The following is a 27,693-nucleotide window of genomic DNA, read 5'->3' as shown; positions in this document are numbered from 1 at the left end:
ACAAACATACAATATCTCCTTGACAATGGATCGTTATTACCATAGAAACAGAAAAACTAAGCAAACTTTAACATTATCTATACATATAAGTAAAATTGGAATGTCTGTTTGTAATACTGAAATAACCGCTTTTTACTACATGCATATACATTTTTTACAATTTTTGTCTGTCTGTTTGTTCCGGCTAATCTCTGAAACGACTGGACCGATTTTGACGGGACTTTGGCAGGTAGCTGGTGTATTAAGGAGTAACTTAGGTCACTTTCACTTTAGAAAAAAATAAATTCTATGCGGACGAAGTCGCGGGAACAACTAGTTATATATATAACAAAGTGTTTTAAAAAAAACAATATGCAAATTCCGCGGACGATGGCGGATCACGTCATCGTGTGACGACCACAAAGACTAAGATTTCATACTGTAATTTTATTGCCTTATCTCAATCTTCAACAAAAACACATCTTTACATACCAAGTAAGCTGCTTGGCAGCTGAAATACGTTAGACAAGCTCACGCAGACGACTACAAAGTTTTACTTCGGTAAACGGTAATAATAATAGACATTTATAGGGGGAAAGGGGTTTGTTAGTAATGTGGACTGATGATCTTATTGCTAGCAATGTACCATGTCAGATTGACCTCCACGCGGTTTCCCTGGAAACCATTGTGATAAATTCTTGGTAAATTTGTCACTAAGGTCTAACTGACCTGACCTCCTGCTCATCTTATCATCCTCCACTGCTCCCCGCCAGCGTAAACTGTTAGCGCAGGCGGGTGCATCATTCCATTATCATCCATGAAAAAAATAGACATTTAAACGTTAAAAAACTTCTGGCGAGTTCTGTATGTGAGACATATGTGGTGGAATAATTAAATTCACCAACTTGTAACTTTATCTATTTATATTCATATTATTAACGTAAGGATCAACGCTCACTTGCGTGTTATTAACAATTTTTTATATATATTTTTAGTTAAAACATTTCTTTTTCAAAAAACATTCATTTTACCATATGGATAGCCTGGTGCCATCGGTTAAATTACAAGCTGTTACGTGTCATTACTATACACCGTTATTGTAATTAGGTAGAATATTATGTATTATGTTCTGTTAGCGTCTATATATTACACTATATAATATATTACTATACATTATTTATTTTTAGTATCGACGATTGACGTTAATGCAATATTTGTCGTTACATGTCTTCATCATACAAATGAGATTATATTGTTTTTTAGATAAAAAATATCTGAAAATAAAAAATATGTATATGTATATGTATATAATAATATACCTCTGTATAGTGTAATGCATATCATTAAATAGTATAAAATAAAGTCGCTGTCGCTTAAATCTTTAAAACTACACAACGAATTTTGAAGCGGTTTTTTTTTTATAGATAGAGTGATAGCAGAGGACGTTTTATATATATAATACATATATACCTGGGCGAAGCTGGGGCGAGTAGCTAGTAATAAATTAAAAATATAAATTCAGTAACAATAAGAACTTATTTTCATTTCTACAATCGCTATCGCTGTAACGATGCCGGAATTAGTACTAAGTACTACTGGTTCTGTGGAATCAAAATCTAATCAATATGATATTATAATTTATAATAATACTAATCATTATGATATTATATTGTAATAAATAAAAAGTTTTTATATTAAAATAAAATATAGACATGACTACTGATGATTGCTGTTTGTATTTTATTTTTTAAATTAAATAGTCAATTCCACATAATAATAGCCTAGCTATCGTAAGGAAAATTCCCATACATATAGACATAATTTAAATCCTACGATTTACTATCAATAATCCTTAAGATCTAAAAACTTTCTAGTGACTCTTTATTTAATAAAAATAAATTGTTCTGCGTATAATACCCGTCGAGGCTTAGCTCATTGGGCATGCATTCGAGTGAATATATTAGTCCTTATCAAGAGTATCAGGACGACAACCGACAACAAACGAGTGGGTGACTATCACAAGCCATGCTGCTACTGTACACTACCACGCATATTCGTTCATTCGTCAATAATCCCAGTCAGTTTATTTTTACTCCTATATAAATCAAAACACTTTAATTTTAACACCACAAGCAAGAGGCCATTCGTGATGCTTTAAAACTTTTTAAATCTAGTGACGTCAAATAAATTTATAAATTTATAATAATTCATAAATTATTACAAATTTATAAAACTAATCAAAATATTTTTGTGTGTCAAAAAGCATGTCACATTGTAGTGAGATTGAATACCAGAAAACTTAATAACCTGTAATTCCAATAACCTATAATTTTATTGTATAAATAATAACGATAGAATCAAAACATAAATGGAAACGATAAGTATACATCAACCAATAAATTTAAAAGTAGTGAAATTTGAATTGGATTTTACTACGTTAAATTCTGGACCGAGACCTGTGAAAAAGAAGAACGCAATAAAAGTACCACAATTAAAAGATATAAAGAAACCGCCGAAATTACCACCACCACATCCACCACTGTTAAATAAAGACTATTCGCAGGTAAAATACTCAATATAATTTGTTTTTTATATACTTGTAGAAACGCCGTCCACTTATTTTTTTATGCAATTAAAATGACAAACAAGCTGAAGGTAAATGGGTGATAACCGTCACTTATATACACAAAGTACGGACATACCGTGATATCGCTCATATATTGTCATTCCATAGGACTAACATGTCATGCCTCTAATCCAGTATGTAACTGCCTAATCCCTACAACCGAAACACAACTAACAATGCTGCTTGTATTGTAAGTTGTGTTTCGGTTGTAGGACTTGGCGGCTGATGGGTGATAATGACGTACTCATATAAACAATTGTTTTCAGCATACCTCTAAAATCTACCTCTTTAGTTCTCATCCGAAAATCTTTCAGAAAATATTAGAAATCCACCAGTTTGATTTATTCGAGCTCTAACAATTTATACCTAGATATATATACTATCATAGAATTTCACACCATCGCATGCAGATTTAGAGATATTGTAATACTAATTTGTCACTCATTTAATGTATTTATGATAGTTATTGTATATATTTAATTAGTATACGAATAATAGTAATAGCCACATTAACTGTAGTATGGTTGTCACGAACAAAGTACTGGTGACAATGATCAATTTGCTAGGGAGCATATTCCAGTGCTAAAGTTATCAGAGACTATAAGTTTTGCTAATACTTTAGATTCTAAGACATGTATTTAATGATGTCCTCAGTGATAGAGAGTTGCTTCGTGAAGCTTCAACGAACAGTTCCTCAGAACATAACTCTAACATACATACGTTATTTTATTCTTATAGGTATATTTTTATTGTCTGCGTTAATGTTTCACTTCACTAATTATAAAATATTTAAACAAATATTACAGAAGCAGAATGTAAAAAAGCTAGTGGAAGATTTGCTGAGTGAGTTATACGGTGACCAACAAAACTGGAGTAACGATAGCATTGTCGATTATAGCCAAGGGTAATATTTTATGCTGTAACAAAATATAAAATATATGGTTAGGTATAACATTTTTTCAAATTAACAAATGTTATAATTCCAGATCAACGTCAGCTGCATCCGTGACCTCTTGTACTGACCAAACTGATGCCATCGAACGCAATTATCTAGAATCATTAGGTAAATAATTATCAAGATATCATCATTACCGTAAACCACTATTTAAAAGAATGATTCAGATGCTTTGCGTATGCTTATTGGTGCAGAGTAAATAGTATTGGGTATTATTTTTCTAGATATGTAGAATTCTAAAATCTGTAACTATAGTCTGTCTGTGAAAATATGAAGTACAGAGAAAAAAAATTGTGTTCTGTTCTGCGATATCCGTGACTTTGTTCTGGTATCACTTTCCATAAAATAGGCCCTCAGCTTGTTTCTCATCATAACCGTAATCTTTATACCGTAAGTATTTTGACTATATTATGTTTTTATAATTATTTATTTGCAGATATATATGAACTTAAAGAACAAACCGAGGAATGGGAAAATAGATTGAAAATAACTGGTGAACGTTTGGCAAGGAGCGTCCGAGTCAGAGACCGACTTCGACGACAACAGAAGAGGTTATGTGCTGCATTCACTGTTTTGCTTCGACACATCAGTAAGAAAATGTTATATACAAATCTTATCGGTATAAATTTTATCAAATATTTAGTATATTGAATATTGATATATACTTTGCCTGGAATACCTGTACAAAGTAAAATACAAACCAAGAAAGAGCTCAATAAATTTCTTCTTAAAGGAGTCAGGGATTCGAGTTCAGTACATGGGTTTTCAAAAACTGTTTTCATAATATAGGCATAATATTGATTATTATATTTGAATTAAAAAATATTTTTTATTTCATATATATATGAGTCAGTTCATATACATACATTGAATTATATTATCTAGATTACAGTAGGTATATTGCTCTAATTAAAGTTATATTTATATATCAAGCCTTTTATATATAGCCTGAGGCTTACTTTTATTAAAATTGTGGATAAGCTATTTCTATTATCTCAGCACTGTGTATTAATTAAATTTGAAAATAGAATTAATTTAACCATTAATATTCCAGGCGCTAATCGTTTACTGTCTATCTTAACATTTGATTTGTAATAAAGTAGAAAATTGTGTGATTTGTAAGAATGTATCATTACATATTATAATCAAATGATTTCATTCATAAGGGGTCAAAATAACTTTATCCGCACTAAAGGAAAATAGTCAAAGGTGGCTATTCTCGTCTATTCGTATCCGATACTGACGTACACAATGGCGCTAAATCGATATATATAACACACACAGACAACCCAGGTATCCTCTGCGCATGTCCATAAGCTTTCACCACGAAACGTTTCAACGACATTTTATCGTGACTATGGTCGATTTTCTGTATGTAAAGTGTCTAGATGTCGACGCAATCCAAATTTCTATGCAGTGCCGTAGTAAAAGGCGAAGGAACCCTCCGTTCCATTTCGCGACAATCCCAGTAAACATCGTATCAGCTGGCCGACTACGCAGTCTCAAATGCCATCGAGATATGGCATATAATAATTCATATTTGTGCTTTGAGTTTTCAATGATACTGAGTGTTTTACCCTCTCGATATGCTAATAACGGGCTGCATTCGTAACCCAAGGATGCACGCACTCACCAGTCCGCAGTAACACTGCAGCGAATTGGTTACATAGGTTGTTAACACATTGGCTGGTGCAATTTTTACGGTATGCGTTCATTATCATATGAGTACAGCGTGCTGGACAGATGAGCGCTATTTTGAACTCCCTCCGAAACTTAGCAGCGTCATCCAGGGCTGGCACAGGTGTGTAGTAAACTGTAAAATAATAGTCTGATTGAGCTAATGTGCAATGAACATAATTTTCAGTGCCTACTATTTAGGTAGGTATTTCTTGTTTCCTTATTTCGTACCTGAACTTATTATAAGTATTTTTCTTTCGCAATCCAATGAAGATTTGAATTAGATATTCTTATAAACTTTAAATAGTGAGGAAAAATATAGTTATACAAATTCCTTTGTTACATTACTTATTTCAACAAACTAACATCTTAATTTAATTTATTCCGAGGTAATAATCTAATATGTTAATGATCGTGTTTCTTCGATAGGAAGTTATCCCGATTAATTTGTGATGTAAATATCATCGGTTGTAATTAATATCTTTGAAAATATCTGTAGATTATATTCATAAATTACGTTGACTTTAGGTTATTTCTGGCTATCTGTTCTTATATATATGAATGAGTTTATAATAGTTAAGATGTAAAATATTGGCAAGACTTTTATAGAAATAATAATAGACAATTCATTTCTTTTTATATTCAAATACGGTTTGCTGTCTACACATATTATTTATAATATACAGATAGATATTTGCAATTATTGGAAGTAACCTTAGCCCTCACGAATAGCACATATAGAACGTTATTTTACAACATTCGGCTGTTCTTCTTATTCCAATCCACATCTGCGATGATTTATAAATTAAAGTTACGTAGATATTTATTATGTAATGGTTAATCCTTTACAAAATTAATGTAAAAAATATTTCATACATCGTCAAGAAATCTGATACCTTCCTAAACTTTGTCATACATATGTAGTAAAAAGACGTATTTTCTTTAGCGGGCGAGAGTGGCGCGCGGTTTGGCGTGTGTCCAAACGACGGGGGCGAAGGCCCCGGCGAGGGCGGATACGCTGAATGGCTGCATGCTATGCGGCTTGTCGCCCGCCTGCCTGCCGGCGTTCCGCTACATTTTCGAAAGAAGGTACTCAATACTCATAATATATATTACAACAATGAGTTTGTAATGCATGTGCACATCTTTTGTCTTTATTTACATGTAATTGTCAGAATACTCAGCTATTTTACAAAATATTTAAAACCATTACTAGTTTCATTTATAAATTTATAGTACCTATATTAGAATAGTTTTATTGAATAATAGCTATCTATAATTTACAACGCTAACGTCTTACCTTTACAGGTATATTTTGCAAAAGCCTTGTTAAATGTACTACAATATTTTATACGTTATATAGCTTTTTGCATGTCAACTATCTTGGATGTCTATGAAAAACTTTTGAAATGAATTGAATAATCCGATGATATTTTAATTAAAATATGGATCTATCCAAGATTGATGGATGGATGTTTGTTTGTTACTCTTTCACGCAAATATTACTGAACGGAATTTGATGAAACTTTACAGTAACATAACTTATACATCAGATTTCTTATATATTATTATATTCTTATTTCTTCTTACTAACATCGTAAACATAGAGATTCTTAAATTAAATTCTGGTAAACAAGTTAACATTCAAATTTCAAACCTCACCCGATATCTTTTTCAATACCAATAAAAACAAATTTAGAATAAGTTTGAAATATTTATTTAATATTATGCGTCAAAATATTTTGATATCCAGTTATGGCTGACATTAGCAGAACGTCATTTGACTGCAAGAGGTGTCGACTGGCCGACAGCGGAACGGGCTTCATTTCGCGGCACTGCTCAACCCGATGACACTGAACTGGGAGCTCAAATTCTCAAGGTGCTAATTATAACCGAACTAAAACGTAATAAGAAATTCAAGTCTCCAAAACATCCAGTTTTAATAATAAATTAAATTATTTTTACCAAATTATTAAATAACGAGCTTATTTAGATACTCCATTTCTAATTTACTTACACACATAGTGTATCTTGTTACAATAGATTTAAATTTTAGTCATTTTCTATTATATATGTATTTATTATGTACATTTTAATTATAGATGTATAAAACAATATTACATTAAATTCTGTATTACAACAGAGATTCATACTGGCGATTAAGTTGTTTTTTTTCTTAGGATTTACATCGAACTGGTTGCTCTCTATTTTGTGGCACAGAAGGACGAGAAAATCAAGCCATGCTCCGCAGGGTATTGTTAGCATATGCAAGGTTCGTTTTTAAAAGTATTAAATAATCTTTACTATTGTTTCATGAATTTTATATAAGCTTAATATTGAGACTGGAATTGCACTTTTACAGATGGAATAAAGACGTAGGTTACTGTCAAGGCTTCAATATGTTAGCAGCAATAATACTGGAGGTTATGGAAAAATCCGAATCTGATTCTTTAAAGGTATAAAATTTACCTGTTTTGTATATTATTTTAAATGATTTTGTAATCTAATATATACTTTAATTTTGTCGTAGGTCATGATATACTTGGTAGAAGCCGTGTTACCCGAAGGCTATTTCGCAGATGATCTTCGTGGACTGTCCGCGGATATGGCTGCATTTAGAGATTTATTAAGAATACGTTTACCTCGACTTGCAAATCATATGGACCATTTACAAAGGATATCAGATGGTGAGCATTCGTTGCAAAAAAGCATGAAATTTGTGTCTCTATTTGTGGATGGTGTATATCCTCTTCTTATTATGAAACAGTTCTAAAGTTTTATCACACACATCGCGTCTAGACTAGACTATTAATTTATTACAGTGTTATGTCATTATTGTTATTTGTTACTTAGCCATATTTGTTTACGCTGTCTATCTAATATTTGTTTATTTGCGTTATAGGTGGAGGTGTAGAACCTCCTCTGCCAGATGTATTCACCATGCAGTGGTTTCTCACTCTGTACGCTACTTGGCTACCGCGGGAATCATTGTTGCGTATTTGGGATCTGATCTTACTAGACGGAAATGAGGTTTTATTGCTCACAGCACTCGCAATTTGGGACATGTTGCAAGAGTAAGTATCCTCCGTAGATATGTACTGTCCATTTGATCATCAATAATTCTTACAATTCATTACTATGTAAAATTGTCGTTTACTGCAGACTACAATTCATTATTGTTATTTCTATTCTGCAACTTATAATGGTTTATCTGTCTAAGGGTCAGTCCCTTGGACATATAAACCGTCGTCGTTAGTTATCAACTACCTCAATTAAATTACATAGAATAGCATGGAATATGGAAATTAAATTTTTTAACTATAAAATAATAACTTGTTTTTGCAAAGCAATAAACAATTTCGATGTCATTGAAGATGATGAAGCTAAAAATAAACACAATTAAAAATTTCAGCCGTATATTATCTGCGCGCTCAGCAGACGAATTCTACAGTTGTATGGGCGGCGGCGCCAGTGCAGTGTGGGCAGCTGGTGATGGTCTTGTTGCAAAAGTGGTGACATTTGGATCTGTACCAGAGTTACCACGACTTCGGAACCTACATAGATATAGAGTAGCTCCACCAACTCCTCCTAATGTACCACCAGTATATCAGCCGCCTTTACATTCTGCGGTAGGTATAAGGCCCTAGAGAATTATTGTTATTCCTCAATTTTAAAACCATAGATAGTGGAATATATATACAGCGCTATCTTAAAATAATAGTCTATTACGTATTGTAAGATCACTCGATTACTAGCTTCTTATCTATTTTCAGATGCATTCAATGACTAAACGAGGACTCCGTTTATTTTATTCTGAAGATGAGGGTGATTCAAGTGATGATGGGAATAAAATGGCATTAGCTACGGTAATAAAACTTAAACTATAATATATTGTTTCCTAGACATAAGAAAATTTCAGTGTGATTTTACTTAGTCTTTAATAATTAAACTAACAAAGACATTATGTTTAGGAATTTTATTTATTTATGCGGAGATAAGTATAAGTACATATATAATAAACATAACGTTGTAACTATTAACAGTTATACAAAATTCTAAGAAAAACTATACTGGCAAAAGAAATTTAATACATGTATGTAATTAGTTATTCATACAATATTGCGACTTAACTTTGTATTTTGTTTCTCAAATTTGTAAAATGTATCAAATTGCATTTGCATTTACCTAATATTAAATTTATAGCTTTTGTAGTCGACAGCCTTGCTATAGTTGATTCTCAGTTAGAGATAGAAAAAACTATTATTTTTCATGTGTGTAATAAAATTGTTTATAAATTCAAGTTACTCATTACAGGTCGTACCTAGACGTGAAAATCGTTTGGGTGCTGGTGACAGACTTTCATTAGATATTGGAGCTTTAAAACGTCAATATGCTCGTTTAAGAGAACGGCAAAGGCAAGCCCATGTTATTTTAGCAGCTGCTTGTGCCCGACATGCAGCAGGTAATTCATTACTTATTACCGAATAAATATAATATAATGCTATAACGATTAAGTTAAAATTAATAATTTACCACATTTGAGGAACTACGATAGGTATATTAGTAAATTAATTAATACATAGGCATATTTCACGACGAACGATTTAGAACTCTTAAAAATAGATTGATAAGTATAAAAATTTCTGAAATTAAGAAGGATTCTATTTTAGTCTGCACAATTGACATGAGTTAAATAAATATCAGCTTTATATTCATCTTATTTTAACACTCGCTATATATATGTATATAATTGTTTTATAGATATAAATAAAATTACGAAATTAATAAAATATTTTATTAAAAATTTCAGTTGGTGTTCCGACATCGCCCACTTCTCTTACGGTAAATAATTTATTATTAGGGAAAAGTGCAATAGTTAGTTCACGAGGGCGCAGACTTGGGCCTCCACCAGGGGCAGTTCCACCGTCCCGACAACCAATATCACCTCGAGAAAAAACTGAATTACGTCCTCGAGGCCGTTCAAATGACACTATCAGTTGGAAAGAAGAACAATGTCGTAAGTCACTTAGTAGAAGAAATTCATTGAAATGGAAAGATGTAAAAAAGGAAAACCCTAAAGACAAAAATAGAAAAGCTTCAATTGATTCTGATGAGGCAGGAGATGGAATTATCGTATCTGAATTGGAAGCCAGTGAAATGATTGCTTCTTTGAGGTCACGTAGCTCAAGTGAAACTTCTTCATATTCATCTCGCACAGCATCTAGTACTGATACTAGTCTTTGCGATGATAACGAAAAAGCTAGCGATTCAGAATCAGAATTAGTCGATGATGACAATGAAAAAGTAACAAAAAAACATCATGATAAAAAGATTTCTCCTGTTCCAATTTTCAAAGAAAATAAACTTCCATTAACCGTAACATCACCCGTGGTTAAAGAAGCAAGAATAAAAAATACACCTGATATTGGTTCTAAAATAATATCTCCAGAAAAACCAGTTAAAGATATCAGTGACTATTTAGAATCTGCTGCAGGTGAACCACTACGCACTTATATTGATGGATTCGAAAGTAAATTAAAAGATAGTCTGATTTTAAGAGGCGAAAGTGAAATATACAAACCTATAAGTCCATATAAAAATATGCCTCCTTATTCTTCTTTAATGTCATCCGAAAAATGCGACATACTACAAAAAAATACTGAAGTTAAATGTGATGATACTTTAAAATTCAGTGACACTGTTAGGCCTATGAATCTTATAAAAGCTTCTAAAAATTTTACCGAATTAAGTCCTATTGATCTATCTCCATGTGACTGTAACATTGAATACAAATCTCCTTATGATTTTAATTTTGAGTCTAACTTTAAGCATACTTCTATTTCTAAGGTAAACACAACGTCAAGACCTCCTGATTTAATAGACAGTTTTACAATATACCCAAACTTCGTTCCAGACATAGATTTATCGGATAAAAATATATCAGATGTTGATAGCCCACCAAGAAGTCCTGGTGCTGATAGCATTATTGTAAGCGAAGATGAACCTCCAATACAATTAAAAATCGACAAATACTTCGAACATAGTCCGGAATTTTTTGGTGCGCGTGTGACGGATCCCAATAATTCTGATATTCCTAATAGAAGACCAACGAAGCGACATTCTAGGTTGCCTAGAAAGCCAGACTCATTGACTATTCATGTAAACACCAATGAAAAATTAATAAAAACAGAAGTAGAAAGAGCATCTTCTTTACCCCAAAGTCATAGTTTTACAAGCAATCCTAGTCCAAACATAGAACAAGGCTACTGCATTGGAGATAATGCAAAGGAAGTTTGTGTAGCTCAATCGTTGATTTCTCCTAAATCCCCGAAAACTAGACAAGAAACCAAAACAGATGAATGTTTTTCTCCTAAAGATTATATTCTACGTTCGGGTCGAAAAAATAGTGAAAGAGCATTACAAATTATACAAGAAAACTCTAAAATATTGAGTAGAATTTTAACAAAACAAAATATACCAGAAACTAATAATACAAAAAAGAATGAAGATTTTAAAATTTATGAAAAGTCACTAGAGATGCTGAAAACAAAGAAAGATGAAAGCCTAATTGATAACAATATTGAAAGTAAACAGATTGATTCACCATTACTCAAAGAATCAACTTCAGATTCGTTGATAGGGTATAGAAAAAATAGGGTAAATAGCGTAACTACAGAAAAAAATGAATTTGTGCGAATCAGACCTATATCAATAGATGACCCATTTTCTTTAGAAGTACACAATATTGCATCTAGAAGTGAAAATTTTCCCCCAAAAACTTCAAAGACTCCCAGTACTGAATGTTTAGGTAATAAAACGGATTTATATGGATGGGAAAATAAGGGATTTTTAGCAAAATGTGAATTTAAAAGCTCGTCAATGAAACCGGAATCCAAATTCGAATACGATTATAATATCAAGTTACTTTCTGAATCTAGACAAGATGACTTGCACAGTAGTGAATTAAAGCCTACAACATCCGAATGGTCTCAACATTCATTCTCAGGTGAATCAAGAAGTCCTATTCCGCCATTAACAGAACCGAAAGACCTGTCTTTATACGATAAACCTTTTATACAAGGAGATTATGATTATCAGCTCTCTACTAAATATAATGATTTTATTTTATCTAAAGCAAGTGATATATGTAGTCAAACTGTCGACCAGGGCCCGAAAGTTTGTGAGAATTTATCGAAGACTGAAAACAGCCAAGTTAGTGATTTTACTAATGTAGTAACTTCTTCTATTAGTTTCACTTATGAACGATCAGTAGACGATGACTCACCAATGGGAGCCAAAAGCAACTCTAGCGATACATTGTGTCAAATTACGTCACTTGACCAGGTATCCACTCCAATATCGCCCAAGGTTTTTCCTAGAGATACTCCAAAGGACATGTTAGAAATAAGTGATAAAACAAAAGTGGAATCGGATGATACATATAGTGGTATCACTTCGGTTTTAGAAACAGATCCACTTTCATCTCTTTCTTATCCACGTAGTCCATCATCAAGTTCCTACCATCCGTTCCCAACGCGCCCATCTATACGTCTGCCAAAGGAACTTGGCATAAAATTAGGCATGTATCCAAAAGATACCATGAATTCCCCATCTAAATAAAGTATACTTTTGTTGAGAGTTATTATTGCCTATTTAATTTTGACGATTTTTTTTAATAAATCTTTTTATTTGATCTAGTTAATATATGACAAAGTATATTTTTATTAATTATGATATTTTTATTAGTTTAATGAAAAAGTAAAATAATTATGATTAATGTAAATTAGTTATTATCATTTCTTAAATTTATTGTAAATAATTTTAATTATTACAATTTTAAATTATTTAATTTAATGTTGAATCTTAATTATGATTTTTTTTTATTGATACTCTCGGAATACGTTAAGCTCAAGCAATGAAAATATTTATTTACATTATTAACACACATTTCATAAGCTATCGTATTCCAGAGTAAATATTTGAGCTAGAAACAAGATTAACATGTTGCCTTTAATCCAATTTAAATGTTATAATGTAATAAATAATGCATCGCAATACAATGTAATTATAAATATAAAATAGTTATAGATACTACTTGTTTAAAGTTAAAATACTTTATTTCAAAATAATTACAAACTATGCTATAGATTTAAAGTTCTATCTTTGCCAGTTGATAATGATTTTGTTGTTGGAAAAAATTATTTATTCTACGACAATATTGACGAAATATATACAATATGCGATTACTGACAGGTTTTTCATTAAAAGAACCAGTAAACAATAAAGTGTATACCAGTAAATAATGATGACAAATATAATTAATTTAACATAAAATAAGATACAGTTAGAAATCATCGATCACAGGAGGACAGGTACACACTAAGTGTTTGTCACCGTACATGTCATCAATTCTGCTCACTGTTGGCCATATTTTGGACTCGCCCTTTACGAATGGCTGAAAATGAAATTAGGTAATTACTGTTTACATTATAAATAAACAAATAAAAAAATACAAAAGTATATAGATTACTTACAGCGGGAAATACAGCTTGTTCACGTGAATAAGGCCGGTTCCAATCTTCTGCCATAACTTCTTCCTGGGTATGAGGTGCCATCTAATTAAAAATAGAGTGTTTTTTTTATATTTTATAAAATAGTCACTAACACTAATTATAAAAACAAAAAGGTAAGTTTTAAAATTCACCTTTAAAGGATTTATACGCTTATCAATTACACCATCCTCGATGTCTTTAATTTCTTTCCTTATTACAATAAGCGCTTCGCAAAACCGATCCAGTTCTAGAAGATCTTCGGATTCTGTGGGCTCAATCATCAAAGTACCAGCCACCGGCCAAGACATCGTTGGTGCATGGAAACCTATGTAAAATTATATTATAATTATGGACTTGAAGTACATAATATACAGTAATCCCTCCTATAACAAGGCACTCTTACAACGTATTTTCATATTCGTATAACGCGGGAATTTCCCATATTCATAATTAATTATTTTAGTTTATATGCGATAGTTTTTTTTTAGAATAGTTTAATTTTATCCAAAAAATAAAATGTTAGGGGTGGAATCTGGAAACTCAACGAGGTGCGTGAATGTATTCGTTGTAAATAATTATAAAACACCTAATTGTAAATTAAATCGTAATTATATATATTTATTAAAATGTCGATATAATTAGCGGTGTAACAAAATATTGAAGCACATTAAAAACAAATGACAATCGTAATTATTAGAACACAGCGTTCTATATTTAAATATTATGAAGTAAATAATTAAGAAGGTTTTAATACCTATTTTTGTTGGAGTTATGATATAAAAATGTTAGAGCTACTGAATATATATATAATATATACACAAGTAATCAGGCCTAAACTATAGATATAAAACACAAATTACGTAATTAAATTATTACACATTTGAATAATTCTATAGAAATAATTTTTAATACACTAACCAAAGTCCATAAGCCGCTTAGCAATATCACTTGGCTCAATGTTCGCCGTTTTCTTGAGATCCCGTACGTCTATAATGAATTCATGTGCAACTAACCCACGTTCACCTTTGTATAAAGTTTTATAATAATCTTCTAATCTTTTTGACATATAATTGGCATTAAGGATCGCTATTTGAGTTGCACGTTTTAGACCTTTAGGTCCCATCATCTAAAATCAATAAAAAATCACAAGTATAACATACCACCACAACGTATTGAAATTAAGGACGTATCTCTTGCCGTTTGATCACTGGATACAATTTGTATACTAATGTTCGCTGCTTCTATTATTAATTTAGAAAGTGATATATTACCTTAATGTAGGCCCATGAAATGGGAAGGATTGCTGATGAGCCAAAAGGCGCAGCACTGACCGATCCGAAGCTGTGTGCTGCATCACCCAAATCTGCTAGAGGATCTACCACTGGGTGTGATGGTAAGAAAGGTGCTAAATGTGCTTTTCTAAAAAAAGAAATGATAATAAACTTACATTTATAACGAACTTACTAACGGAATAGAATACCTGTGAACCTGCGAAAAGCATCGAGTAAGCCCATTTTTAAAAAGAAATTATTTAATTTTCTTTTGAATCACCAAAATGAGTTATAACTGTATTGCATTGTATTAGTATTATATTTATCTATATTTAGCATTAATGTATGACATTATATAATATCAGGTATACTATATATATTATTATATGTATATATTTATTTGCATTTCATATATATTATATAATATTTATTAGTAACCTTGTGATTGTTTTTTGAAAGAACTGCCTCATAATGCTTTCTGTATTCCTAAAGGTTAGCTGGTGGAGAATGCCATACGGCATTAAGCTCGCCTTTGTACAAGTTATATTGTGCATTAAAGAATAAATAAATAAAGAACTCTTAAAAAAATATGTATATGTACCTACAAAAAGATGTTATAGTTACAGTCAGTTAAAACAACTTTTTTATCGACTTACACTCCTATAGGTCCCATACCAGGACCACCACCACCGTGAGGAATACAAAATGTTTTATGTAAATTTAAATGTGAAACATCACTGCCGTAGTCACCAGGACGACAAAGTCCCACCTGAAATATGTATCATAATTATATTATAAATCAGGCATTGTTAAATAACATTAATTAAATTTTAAAAAACAATTAGTTTTATTTTATCAAAAAGAATTTTATCTAACCTGAGCATTCATATTAGCGCCATCCAAATAAACTTGACCACCATGGGCATGGACTAAATCGCATACATCTGCGGCACGTTCTTCAAACACGCCGAAAGTACTAGGATATGTTAACATTAAACACGACAGTTTTTTGCTGTGTTCTTCTACCTGATGAAATTACAATAATCTAAGTAATCCTGAGGTAAGGTTTATACTGACAAGTTGTCTATACGCACTATTAAAGTAAATACCGTACAATATCATAATATACATCGTTTTATAAAATAATTCATCTACTTCTTAAAGGACGACGTCACATTATCTACTAAATTCACTTTATTAAATACCTAAAATTAATTTATTTACAATATTAGCAATAGTTTTAAAAAGGCGCTTTTATTACATTGGAATTTTATACAAGTTTCTTACCATATCTTTAAGGTGTTCCATATCAATATCACCCGAAGGCGTAACTCGAATAGCACAAACACGCATGCCCGCCATATGAGCAGATGCAGGATTTGTACCGTGAGCACTTACAGGGATCAAGCAAATATTCCTTTCAGTATCACCTCGAAATTCATGATAGCGTTTTATAGTTCGTAATCCGGCATATTCTCCTTGGGCTCCACTAGAAGTTAACCGAAATTAATGCTTATATGTTCTTATAAAAATAAAATTCCATATCTATATATCATAACTTATAACAATATATAAAGAATTAATTTACGATTTTAATTATTTAACTTTCATCTGTATCAAAAATATCTTTCAACGGTATTTAATAATAGTTCCGCGCTACCAATAGAGCTGAATATGAAATATTATCAGTACAAATTAAAATAATATAAATCACTAATCTATAATAAAACAATGTATCGAGTTCTAATTTCAGCACGTTCGATTTTATTCGAGATGAGACTGAAACATAAAAGGTAATTTGCAACCTAATTGTATTAATACCTGTTTGGTTGAAAAGAAACGCGATCGTAGCCGGTGATCGCGCACAGGTCGTTGGCTAACTCTTCAAACAATGTATGATAACCCTGACATTGTTCTAATGGAGCAAAAGGGTGAATGTCAGTGAATTCCTTAAAAGAACATGGCATCATCTCTGTTGTTGAATTAAGTTTCATTGTACAGGAGCCCTGAAGCCAATATAATTTTATAATAGAAAATACACATTAAATTGGAAATAAATACATATTTACTTATTTTCCTAGTTTTTTTGTCGTGTTCGTGTAATATTTGAACTCATATTAATTACTCACCAAAGGAATCATAGAGTGTACGAGGGATATGTCTTTATTTTCTAATCTTTTCATATATCGAACAATTCGTGTTTCTGAGTGATGCATATTGAACACTGGATGTGTTAAATATGGTGAAGTTCTTCTGAATGATCCCTTCAGAATGCTTCGTGATCTTACATTATCAGATTGCATCACCTATAACATTTAAATCATAAATAAATAAATATTCATAGAAAGAGTAAGCGATGTAATGCTAATCACCATACATACTTCTTTAACATTTTTACAATCAAAAATCCACAAAAGGTCATCAACATCTTGCATTGTTGTGGTCTCATCAAGAGCTACCCCTACTGCCCCATCATCAAAATATCTTAAATTTATTTTCTTCTCCTCCGCTCGTGCTTTGATAATGCTAGTATCGTGGTCTGACAGCGGCACTACATGCAATGTATCGAAGTATATATCGTTTGATTGTTTATGACCTCGTAATCGGATACCTATAAATAATATCATTTTATAATTACCATAATTTGTTCATTATACTATTTAGGTACATTTTATTATATTATTTATCCCAATTATATTAATTTGTACAATTTCGTAGACCTCTGATAATAATAGTTCTTTAGTATCTAACGTTCTTTAAAAGTAAAAGAAAAAACAGAGAGCATCCTTATTAAACAATGCTATAAGAATAATTGTAACAGATATTATGGTGACTAAATTTAAAATCGACTAATAAAATTGTTGTTGTTTTTGGTTTCATATTATCAGTAGCATAATTAATTTACAGAACTCTTACCATGGTCAAGAACCAGAGTAGCATTATGAACGCGTGTTGCAATATCGCGCAGTCCTTGCGGACCGTGATATACAGCGTACATGGCGGATATATTTGCAAGAAGAGCCTGTGCTGTACATATATTCGAAGTTGCCTTATCTCGTCGAATATGTTGCTCTCTTGTTTGAAGAGCTAACCTAGAAATGAATATATGTATTGATAAAAAGTTTGTAAAAGTTCCCCTAATATTTTATTACCATATTCTGAATTTATTTACTTTACCTGTAGGCGTCTCTTCCAGCTGCGTCTCGAGTTACACCCACCATACGACCAGGCATAAGCCGTACTAGCGGATGTTCGGCTGCAAAGAATCCAGCATGTGGTCCTCCATAACATAAAGGCACTCCCAAACGCTGCGATGTTCCTACCGCAAGAGCAGCGCCGCATTCGGCTGGAGGGCGTAACAGGGCCAGAGCCAAAAGATCTGTTGCCACTACTACTAAAGTCTGACAAATAAACGTAGTAAATTACGATTGTTGATAAAATACGTTCCTAATACTATACTAAAAAAATTACGGAGTTCGTGTATTGACCTTTTTATGCTGGTACAGTATAAAAAAAGATCAAGATTGTTGTTTAATACATTATGAAAGAATGCAAAATGATTGTATTAACTCACCCCATGTTCTTGAGCTGTAGCAGCTAATGCAGAATAATCATATACTAGTCCTCTTGTATCAGGACATTGTAGAAGGACAGCTGATATGTCTCTTTGTGCAAAATCTGCTTCACGCACATCCGGTAAAACAATTAAATCCAAACCAAATGCATCCAGCCGAGTTTGAACTACTGCTAAAGTTTGAGGATGAAGACGTTCCGAAACAACAAATTTTGTTCTTTTATTGTGCCTATAAGTTTATGTTTTATGACTTTCAACATTCATGTATAAAATTTAATTATTTAAGTTTTATATATTTTCTGATTCGTACCTGTGGCATAATGAGAGAGCTTCGGCGGCTGCTGTACCTTCATCAAGTAATGAAGCATTAGCAACATCTAAACCCGTGAGGTCACTCACCATCGTCTGATAATTAAGAAGACTCTCAAGTCTCCCTTGTGCTATTTCTGGTTGGTAGGGCGTGTATTGAGTTGTCCTAAAATTTTTTATTTTTTTTATATCTATATAGATATACGATTATAAACAAAATACCTTATATTACATTGGGTATGGAATAATACATATATTTTTTATTATTCAGTTTTGTTATTATTTTATGGAATGAATTAAAACTAAATATATAAAGTCTAATAGTTACCATCCAGGATTTTCGAACATATTTCGCATAATAGTGTGAGGTACACAGCAGTTGTGATATCCCATTCCAATGTAAGACCGCCATATTTGATTTTTTTCAGCAATTTGTCGCACCCTTTCGATAAGGTCATATTCACCTAAAGATAAAATAGGTAAGTACATAAAAAAACATAAAGAAACATGTCTTACAGTATCTAGAAAATAGTAAACTAGTACTTACTCATCGGTTCACTGATATTCATAAGTTCTTGTAATTTAATTTTCTTAGGTACTGCATCATTAGTCAATTGATCCAAACTCTGAAATATAAAATAAGTTACCTACATTGCTGACGTTTCCACAGAGGAATATAAGCTTCTAATAACTTCTGAATTATCTTTACGTAGTATAAAATGAAGTCGCTCCCGCTGTCTGTCCCCTTAGATCTCTTGAACTACACAACGGATTTTAATGCATTTTTAGCAATAGATGGAGTGATTCAAGAGGAAGGTTTATATGTTTAATACATGTACACCCGTGCGAACCAGGTGCGGATAGCTAGTTTCTAATAAGTCTAAGTAAGTCAGATTAATATCAACTTACCTTGTAACCTAATAAATCCAACATAGTCACCACATCCTGATCTCTGGGTCCAATATGCCTACTTGGAAAATCAACTCTTTCCGGGAACAAATTATCCGATTTAGAACTCAGAGTAGTCACACAACGGATTTTATTTTTACTAAATAAATTTTGTTTCGTCACTCCAATTTGTTTCTGAAACACTCCACTTTCTGGCCATAATCGATGTCTTAAAACCATATGCATTATTACAATTTTATATTATTACACTATTTTGAAAAATGTGGTCATATTATTGTCCGTCGGACAAAAGCGATTTCTGTATACTGATTGATAGAGGGGTCAAGAATTCTTTAAGCAAGATAACATACCTACTTACATATCAATAGTAAGTAAACATAATTAAACAAAATATGGTACTTATTTAATGTAATCTTAAGAATTGTGATGGAAAAGTATAGATAACACAGAATACAATAGTAACTAGTGACTTAAAATATTTGTTCTTAAAATCATCTATATAGGTATATAGTTTTTAGAACTAATATTTTAGATTAAGGTAGGTAATTATACATCCTAATGATAGTAACTACACAGTAGAAAACAGTTATTCTACTAATGTATTCATTAATGCAGAATTAACATTGCTATTTTTTATAATGAATGATAATAGAACGGTGTATCTGGCTGCGGTAATGTTATACGATGGCGGGGCACCAGAGAAGGATAATAGGGTGAGCATAATGTCATTGGTCCGTCGTGGTGAATTCACTAGTAATTAACCACGATGTTTTCTAGAGAGACGTGGGAATCAACCTAATATACTACATTGTTAGTAAGGTGGCCCCTAGTGGCAATCTATCCCACTACTGGCAATCTTGCCGCCCCAATGATAATTATTAAGTCTTCTTATATATTATTTTGTCTTTGAAGTAAGTCTCCAGCACGAAGTGAAAAAGTTTGAGTTTCTAATATAAGTAGGATCATTAAATATGTTTCTGTAGGTAACTATGTTAATACTGAATGCTCAACTGCAACAACATACATGTATTTTTACTCATATTTCTAAATTCTAGATAGATATATGAATTGATCTAAACGTAGACCAAATTCAGAGACTAGACATGTTATTATGACATCCTCGTTGGTCTAGTGAGAGAGTGGAAGTGCAAAATTCATCATATAGCAGAAAGAAAAACTTCAACGAACAGATCCTGAGACTTGTAGCATCTCTGCCCCTTTTGCTCCTGATACACATTACACCTTTTACTACTCGTTTTATCCTTCCTGCAAATCTGGTACGAACCTACTAAATGCAACATAATCGTTTTGAATACATAATTTACTCCCATTCTGCCGGACTAGCCAACATCATTCGACAGGTTATAGAGAAATTTCTGTTATAACTTACTCCTACTTCTACAGCGTAGACTGTTTTTATAATTTTTTTTGGAAATTTCGTTGTAAGGTTATACTCACTTTACTGCGGTCTCTGCGATGGAATCTTTGTTTTCCATCATATACCTATAGTATTTTAGATTCGTAACAAAATTTTAAATATTGTTACTTATTATTATAAGGTAAGTATTCAATCTAGTTGGTGTAGTTCTCTATTACGGTGACCAAAATCACCATCGCCTTTATACTTTGTGGCCTATTTTCTGTATCTATTTTTATGCATTTTAGCCAGTCTTCAAGTCAAGTTGCTCTTATATCTTATTATTATTATTATTATTATATACGCGATAGTTTGTGAGTATGGACGGATGTCCGTTAATCTTTCACGCAAAAACTACTGAACGGATTTTGATGAAACTTTACAGAAACATAAGTTGTACATCGCGATAACATATAGGTTATAAATTTTACGCGGGTGAAACCGCGTGCACGCTAGTGTAAATATACACCACTTACAATTGGCTACCTGACAATTTTCTGAAATATATTTTATAATTTTTGTAGACTTATTTAAAACCCCTACAATTATCTAATTTTTAAAATAAGCTTTATTTGATAGAGAAATCATGAATTTTATTTCTCTTGGTTTGAAATTCGCGATAAAACACTATGTTACATGACATTTCCAAGCTATGACGTCATATTTCAATAAACGAAATAAGGCTTATACGGCGCTCTAACTGTTTTGAGTGATAAGTATACAGATTTTGTTGGAATTGTGAAAGTGCCAAGCTACAATACGTATGCGGTGCTTATGTGTCCTAACAAATTGTTTATACACGTTCCTAAATGCCCAAAACGTCGAAATCAATGTTTACGTCTGATATGTCTGCGATATTCTTATGTGAATTAACGATCACTTTGATGTAAGTATTTAGAACTTAACAAACTTAATTTCTACCTAATGACACTTTGTTTCTCTTTATAACTACCTAATCATATGGAAAATTACATCCAATACAGTATAATTGGTTCTATTGGTAAAATAAACATTAATTAATAAACTCGGCAGAACAAAAATCATGAATACAAGCAAAGAGATTTCCGATTATAAACGAATCTAATCTGTGCAGATTAGCATTATCCATTTCAATATAGCCTAACTCCACTTAGTGAAACTTTAGACAACACAAATAGAAATATTTGAGCGATTTTTCTCAGCAAACTATAGAACAAATGACATGAGATTACTTAGCAACGTTTTATTTATTGAATTATGACGTCATACGATGACCAATCATGGCCGCTCCATGTAAACCACAGATAAAAAACTCAGATTTATTTTCCAAAAATAAAATATTAATAATGTTTTTTAATGCAAAAAACATATTGTATGATTACTGTTTAGTAAGAAGCTACCATAAAAAATAGTTTTCATTTTATATTTCTACAACTGTCAAATAGCCAATTGAATTAATTCAATAAACTGAGAAAATTATAATGTCGCATCTGGCAACTCTGAGTGACGTTTCATGGGTATTTTTTTTCTCATCTCTTGGCATGGGTACTTAGCAAAACTTAAAACTTCAAAAAAACTGTTCACCTTTTAGTGACATTAATACTACGAACTATTTTGCTTAACAGCGCCCTCTGAAATTCGAATCTTTTAACTTTTAGTACAGTTCGGTAATTATCTCACCCTCTCGCAAACATAGAGTTTTGAAATCGTTTAATAATGACATTATCAATCAATAATCAGGTCTATATCGGGAATTTCTATTAATCACAAAAGTATTCATTACTACGCGCGAATAATTCTAAGTATATATTAGAAACATGCTTTAAACATATTTATAGATATTGTCATTTTTATTTAAATTATTTATTTAAGCCTTCATCAGTGTACAGTTCTATGCAGTCCTGACTCCCAAACTAGCGTGAGCTGTATATCAGCTGGCAGTTCCTTCCCAAAACAAGGATAACAGTTTTAATTTACATGTCGACATAAACTTAATTAATTTTATACAATTTAGCCAGTGTGTGTGTGTGTATGCCTGTGTGTGTGTGTGTATTATAGTGTCTAGTATATTACATAATATACATATCTTCATACAAATATAGAGATATAATTATAAATACTCTTACAGAAACGTATATTGATTTAGTGTCACTATACTCTGCTTACTTCAGTCTCACTGTCATTTAATTTCTCTAGACATATTTTAATTTTTTGTCGAATTTGAAAGTTATTAAGCACACTACAATTAAAATCTGCCTTAAATATTATATATTATACATAAAACTTAGGAGCAAAAAAAGTGTACTGTTGTACTTCTAATATTAGGCAAAGGACAATGCGGTCGTCTCCCAGTTCCTATTAATGGGAGTGCACCTCTATGATACTTACGTATACATTGATATACAAAGAGTTTACGAACTGTAAGAACTTTAGCCTTTAAGTAAACCTCAAAAGTCGAGTGTCTCAATGGTAAATTAGCCGGCACATTAGGCTCCCTGAAATATGGTCGAGCGCAGTGATGGCTGGCTCCACCGTCATACTAGTGAACGGGTGCTTGTAGAGACTGGTCTGTTCTAATCACTACGACTGATTTCCTCTTATTTAGTTGTTTAACCAGTTGGTTGTACATTTAATATTTTTTTCTATTTGACTATTTAATTGAATTAGTGCTAATTGGTAGTTTGTATTCACACACACTTAAACTTAAAAATGTAAAGTAACAATACAATTATTTAAAAGAGCAACACGCAAATTTCTCGCTCATTCTTCTTGTGATGAGACAGCTTTCCAAATGAGCGGTAGATTAAAAAACAAAATGTGATGACTTCAATGAAAGTTTAGTTGAATAAATTATTTTCTATTCTTCTATTCTAAACGCATCATTACTTTAAATACTGCCCTTTGGGTATTCTTAAGTTTTAAAAGATATGTTTTAGCTGCTGCTCAAGACCATCAAGCTGCCATCAAGGCTCTATAAACCTGAATCACGACTTTATGTTCTAAGATTCGGCGTAATTATTTAAATATATATATAAATTTACTAATAATCCCTTATTAGTTTTACTAAAGCAGACGTATTTTGTTTTGAAGACATTACCTGTAAGTAAACTGTTCTCAAGCCAGGAAGTTACAAAGCATAATCCTGTTTCAGCAAGCTAACGAACATTACACCAAGAGGTGCCATGAAATAGTACTAATACTAATACTGTACTACAATATCAAATAATTTTCATGGCACATCTTGGTGCAATTATTTCAAGGTCATCAGCAAACATTTGGATATCTGTCCCAGGTATAATCAACTTACACAATTCATTCACACAGATTAAAAACAATGTTGGAAACAAGCGTACTGCCCTGCGGCACGCCGTATGTATTTGTTCTGTAGTTACTACAGCGACCATTGACCGTAACACACTGTTTCCTACCTGTTAGGTATTCCAAGGAACCACATAAAAGCATTACCCCTTATTCCGATGTTTTCAAGTCTTGTTAATAATATTCGTGCAGACACGGAATCAAAAGCCTTCTGTAAGTCCAGGGACACCCCCAAACACTTTTCATTTTTGTCAGTGTATGTTGCTATTTTATTGATTAAATGCAGTATTCGCAACTTCAGTTGACCTTTTTGTTGAGGTTTTATGTACAATTCTTTTTTGTCAATATTTTAAAAAGAGAGAATGTCGTATTTTTTTAGTATCAATTTAGATATTTAGAAATTTTTGCAATAAACATATTTTTTCTATTCAGCTTTTCTATTAGTATTTTCGTTTCCTAAAACGAACCGTCCACGTGACAGGACTGTATACTGGTATTTAAAATGGAAAAGATTAAGGCAGAGAGGACATTAGCGCGTCGTAGGTTCTCATTGTGTGCTCAAAAGTTGGAAGGGCTATTGGAGAGCAACGACGAATTTATCCCAGCCGAGTTTGAGAACCTGAATAAATTATTCGACATACTTACACTGACGCAGAATAAAATTGTTAGTGTATGGCTCGATGATGATAATCGTGATGAAGAACAATTCAATAAAGATATCGATGAAGCTGATATCTATGACTCACGTTACTATATGTTGAAGCAAAAGGCAAGTAAATTTTCTATTTCTCCACCGAAGTCAGCTGTCAATAAAATAGAAGAAAGTCAGTTGTCGTCAAAAACAAATGGCAATAGACACTTTCACCTTCCAAAGCTTGAACTTCCGAGGTACAATGGGGAGATCAGGAATTGGTTGAGGTTCTGGTCCCAGTTCAAAAAGATACACCTTGATGACCAGATTGATAATGATGACAAATTCCACTACCTGCTTCAATGCATGGAAACAGGGTCAGTAGCGAGAGAATTCTTAGAAAGTTTTCCACCATCAGGCGAGAATTATAATGTAGCCATAGAACAACTTAAGTATCGGTTTGCCAAAGATGAAATGATAATAGAATACTATGTGAGAGAGTTACTTAATCTGGTTCTAGCACAGGCAAAAGGTGTACAGAAGGGGTCAATTCGTACATTATATGACGCGCTGACGACACAAATTTTGGCACTCGAATCTATGGGAGTAACCCAGGAGAAGTACTCATCTTTTTATTACCATTGGTGGAATCCTCATTACCTGAAGATATATTGAAAGCATGGAATAGGTCACATATTAATGAACGAAATAATAAAAATATTAGTCCATTATCCAGGCTTTTGAATTTTGTCAAGTCGGAGGTTGAATCTGATGAAAGGATACGTTTGTCTCGTTTTAAAACATCTAATAATTATATGGGACAGGATATTTCTATGTCTTCTGCTGCATGTTTGAATATGACAAATAGTAAGGATAAAAAGAAAAGATCTCCTGATAGGAATCACTTTAAGCGTAAAGAAAAGATATGTGTGTGGTGCGATAAGAATTCACATGCCAGTTCAGAATGTGCTACTGCTATTTGTAAAAACTTGGATAAGCGGAAAGAATACTTAAGACTGAAAAATGCGTGTTACATATGTCTTAACATTGGACATACTGCAAAAAAGTGTAGAAAGTACCCGAAATGTGTTGTATGTATGAAGAGACATTTTCCTATAATGTGCAGTGATGTCAATAAGCCTAATATGGAAACAAACACCGCCGGCACGTCACAATCAGTACCCAACCAGGGTGGTATTCCTAATAAAACAGTTTTATTGCAGACTTTGAAAGCAAAAATATGTAACGGAAATGAGAATATTACAGTCAGAGTTCTTTTAGACAGTGGTGCTCAACAAACATTCGTCACTAAGGATGTGGCTTATAAATTAAAACTAAAGGCATGTGACATACAAGAAATGAGTCAAAACTTGTTTGGTGGAACTATTACTCAAAAACAAATGCATAAAATTTACAATTTAACAGTCAAAAATTTAGATGGGACATATGAATGTAAAATGAGAGCATTTGAAAAGGCGACAATATGTAGTAACATACCTATGATAAAAAAGAGAAATGATATTTTGTCTGTTTTAAAAGAAAAAGGTGTTTTTATTTCAGATCCTATAGATGATGTTTCTAAAATAGATTTATTAATTGGTTCTGATTTTTTAGGTACCTTGTTAACCGGACGATTAGTGCAGGTGCAGGACTATCTCTTCGCAACTGAAACGAAACTTGGGTGGACTATACAAGGCCACGCGTGTGGTGTGTATTGCTCTTCGTATTCGACTTCTTCTTCAGTATCTGTAAGTGCTCTTACTTGTTCGTTCAATATAGAGGACTTTTGGAAGTTAGAAACGTTGGGTATTATATTATAGATAATGCACAAACCAAAACGGTAACAAGACGCGAGGAGGAAGTAGGGAATTTTTTTAGGGACACCATATGCATAAACGAAGAGAATAGATATGAAGTTAGATTACCATGGAAGGAGACTGGGGATATTTTATCACCTAATTATGAGGTGGCTCTAAAACGGCTGAACACGATGACTGCAAAACTTAGCAAAATAGGTTTATTATCAGAGTATGACCAAGTTTTTAATGAGTGGTTAGAAAGCGGTATAATAGAAATTGTAGAGAATAGCAGTCTTACAACCAAAATAAGGCCAGTTTTCGATGCTTCTGCTTCTACTAAGAAAGGTGTCAGCCTCAACTCGTGTCTTGAAAAGGGTTCTAATCTAATTGAAGATATACCTCGCTTACAGTTTAGAAAAGGTGCGATAGGTATAACATCAGTTATCAAAAAGGCCTTCTTACAATTAGCCTTCATCCTGAAGATCGAGAGTACTTGAAGTTTTTATGGTGGAAAGACGTTAACACGTGTGATAAAAAACTTAAGTTTATCGTCATGCTAGTTTTCGGAGTAACTACAAGTGCTTCTGCAACCATAATATCATCTTGATAAATATGACAATATCACAGCTAAACAATTGAAAACAAGTTTCTGTGTAGATAATTGTATAGTTAGTGTTAATACTGAAGTGAGATGAAA

General features: G+C 32.3%; 4 protein-coding genes across 5 annotated transcripts; 3 read left to right on the top strand and 1 right to left on the bottom strand.

Annotated features, from left to right (window-relative positions):
• The first annotated feature begins 2,347 nt into the window (after window positions 1-2,347).
• Window positions 2,348-12,962, top strand: LOC131852526 (uncharacterized). Of its 2 annotated transcripts, XM_059203205.1 has the most exons (14): window positions 2,348-2,542; window positions 3,412-3,509; window positions 3,592-3,668; window positions 3,997-4,149; window positions 6,184-6,326; window positions 6,991-7,116; window positions 7,418-7,509; window positions 7,600-7,693; window positions 7,768-7,924; window positions 8,140-8,311; window positions 8,650-8,866; window positions 9,011-9,103; window positions 9,552-9,699; window positions 10,048-12,962. In XM_059203205.1, exons 1-14 carry the CDS (start codon window positions 2,348-2,350, stop codon window positions 12,855-12,857), a joined length of 4,575 nt encoding a protein of 1,524 aa, XP_059059188.1. In that variant the 3' UTR covers window positions 12,858-12,962. The 2 variants fall into 2 exon arrangements, with proteins under 2 accessions (XP_059059188.1, XP_059059195.1); XM_059203212.1 differs by lacking the exons at window positions 2,348-2,542; window positions 3,412-3,509; window positions 3,592-3,668; window positions 3,997-4,149 and adding an exon at window positions 5,053-5,361 and having other exon boundaries at window positions 10,048-12,958.
• A 414-nt stretch (window positions 12,963-13,376) lies between these two features.
• Window positions 13,377-20,144, bottom strand: LOC131852542 (glycine dehydrogenase (decarboxylating), mitochondrial). The gene is made up of 18 exons (XM_059203224.1): window positions 19,853-20,144; window positions 19,491-19,569; window positions 19,272-19,407; window positions 18,945-19,109; window positions 18,635-18,863; window positions 18,238-18,461; window positions 17,977-18,152; window positions 17,442-17,671; window positions 17,190-17,366; window positions 16,882-17,066; window positions 16,348-16,549; window positions 15,937-16,086; window positions 15,717-15,829; window positions 15,061-15,208; window positions 14,708-14,915; window positions 13,942-14,114; window positions 13,772-13,852; window positions 13,377-13,692 (listed from the first exon to the last, which is right to left on the bottom strand). Exons 1-18 carry the CDS (start codon window positions 20,075-20,077, stop codon window positions 13,582-13,584), a joined length of 3,012 nt encoding a protein of 1,003 aa, XP_059059207.1. The 5' UTR covers window positions 20,078-20,144; the 3' UTR covers window positions 13,377-13,581.
• A 4,924-nt stretch (window positions 20,145-25,068) lies between these two features.
• LOC131852685 (uncharacterized) lies at window positions 25,069-25,872 on the top strand. Its single transcript, XM_059203401.1, has one exon. It carries the CDS (start codon window positions 25,069-25,071, stop codon window positions 25,870-25,872), a length of 804 nt encoding a protein of 267 aa, XP_059059384.1.
• Window positions 25,873-26,054: 182 nt separating this feature from the next.
• On the top strand, window positions 26,055-27,493 carry LOC131852674 (uncharacterized). Its single transcript, XM_059203390.1, has 2 exons — window positions 26,055-26,904; window positions 27,018-27,493. Exons 1-2 carry the CDS (start codon window positions 26,055-26,057, stop codon window positions 27,491-27,493), a joined length of 1,326 nt encoding a protein of 441 aa, XP_059059373.1.
• The last annotated feature ends 200 nt before the right edge of the window (window positions 27,494-27,693 follow it).

This window comes from Achroia grisella, unplaced genomic scaffold (assembly GCF_030625045.1).
Source record: "Achroia grisella isolate CSIRO2021 unplaced genomic scaffold, CSIRO_AGI_Agris_v1 utg1179, whole genome shotgun sequence".
Lineage (NCBI taxonomy): Eukaryota > Metazoa > Arthropoda > Insecta > Lepidoptera > Pyralidae > Achroia > Achroia grisella.
This window is presented reverse-complemented; position numbering and strand designations above follow the sequence as displayed.

What these genes read in the sequence shown, in the direction of transcription:
- LOC131852542 (XM_059203224.1), bottom strand. Translation starts at nt 20,077, where the DNA reads ATGCATATGGTTTTAAGACATCGATTATGGCCAGAAAGTGGAGTGTTT. An exon ending in GCTGGAAGAGACGCCTACAG is followed by an intron (nt 18,153 to 18,237) that starts GTAAAGTAAATA and finishes ATTCATTTCTAG; the next exon opens with GTTAGCTCTTCAAACAAGAG. An exon ending in AGCGTATAAATCCTTTAAAG is followed by an intron (nt 13,853 to 13,941) that starts GTGAATTTTAAA and finishes ATTTTTAATTAG; the next exon opens with ATGGCACCTCATACCCAGGA.
- LOC131852526 (XM_059203205.1), top strand. Translation starts at nt 2,348, where the DNA reads ATGGAAACGATAAGTATACATCAACCAATAAATTTAAAAGTAGTGAAA. An exon ending in TAAATAAAGACTATTCGCAG is followed by an intron (nt 2,543 to 3,411) that starts GTAAAATACTCA and finishes CAAATATTACAG; the next exon opens with AAGCAGAATGTAAAAAAGCT. An exon ending in GTATTGTTAGCATATGCAAG is followed by an intron (nt 7,510 to 7,599) that starts GTTCGTTTTTAA and finishes GCACTTTTACAG; the next exon opens with ATGGAATAAAGACGTAGGTT.
- LOC131852685 (XM_059203401.1), top strand. Translation starts at nt 25,069, where the DNA reads ATGGAAAAGATTAAGGCAGAGAGGACATTAGCGCGTCGTAGGTTCTCA.
- LOC131852674 (XM_059203390.1), top strand. Translation starts at nt 26,055, where the DNA reads ATGACAAATAGTAAGGATAAAAAGAAAAGATCTCCTGATAGGAATCAC. An exon ending in TATACAAGGCCACGCGTGTG is followed by an intron (nt 26,905 to 27,017) that starts GTGTGTATTGCT and finishes ATTATATTATAG; the next exon opens with ATAATGCACAAACCAAAACG.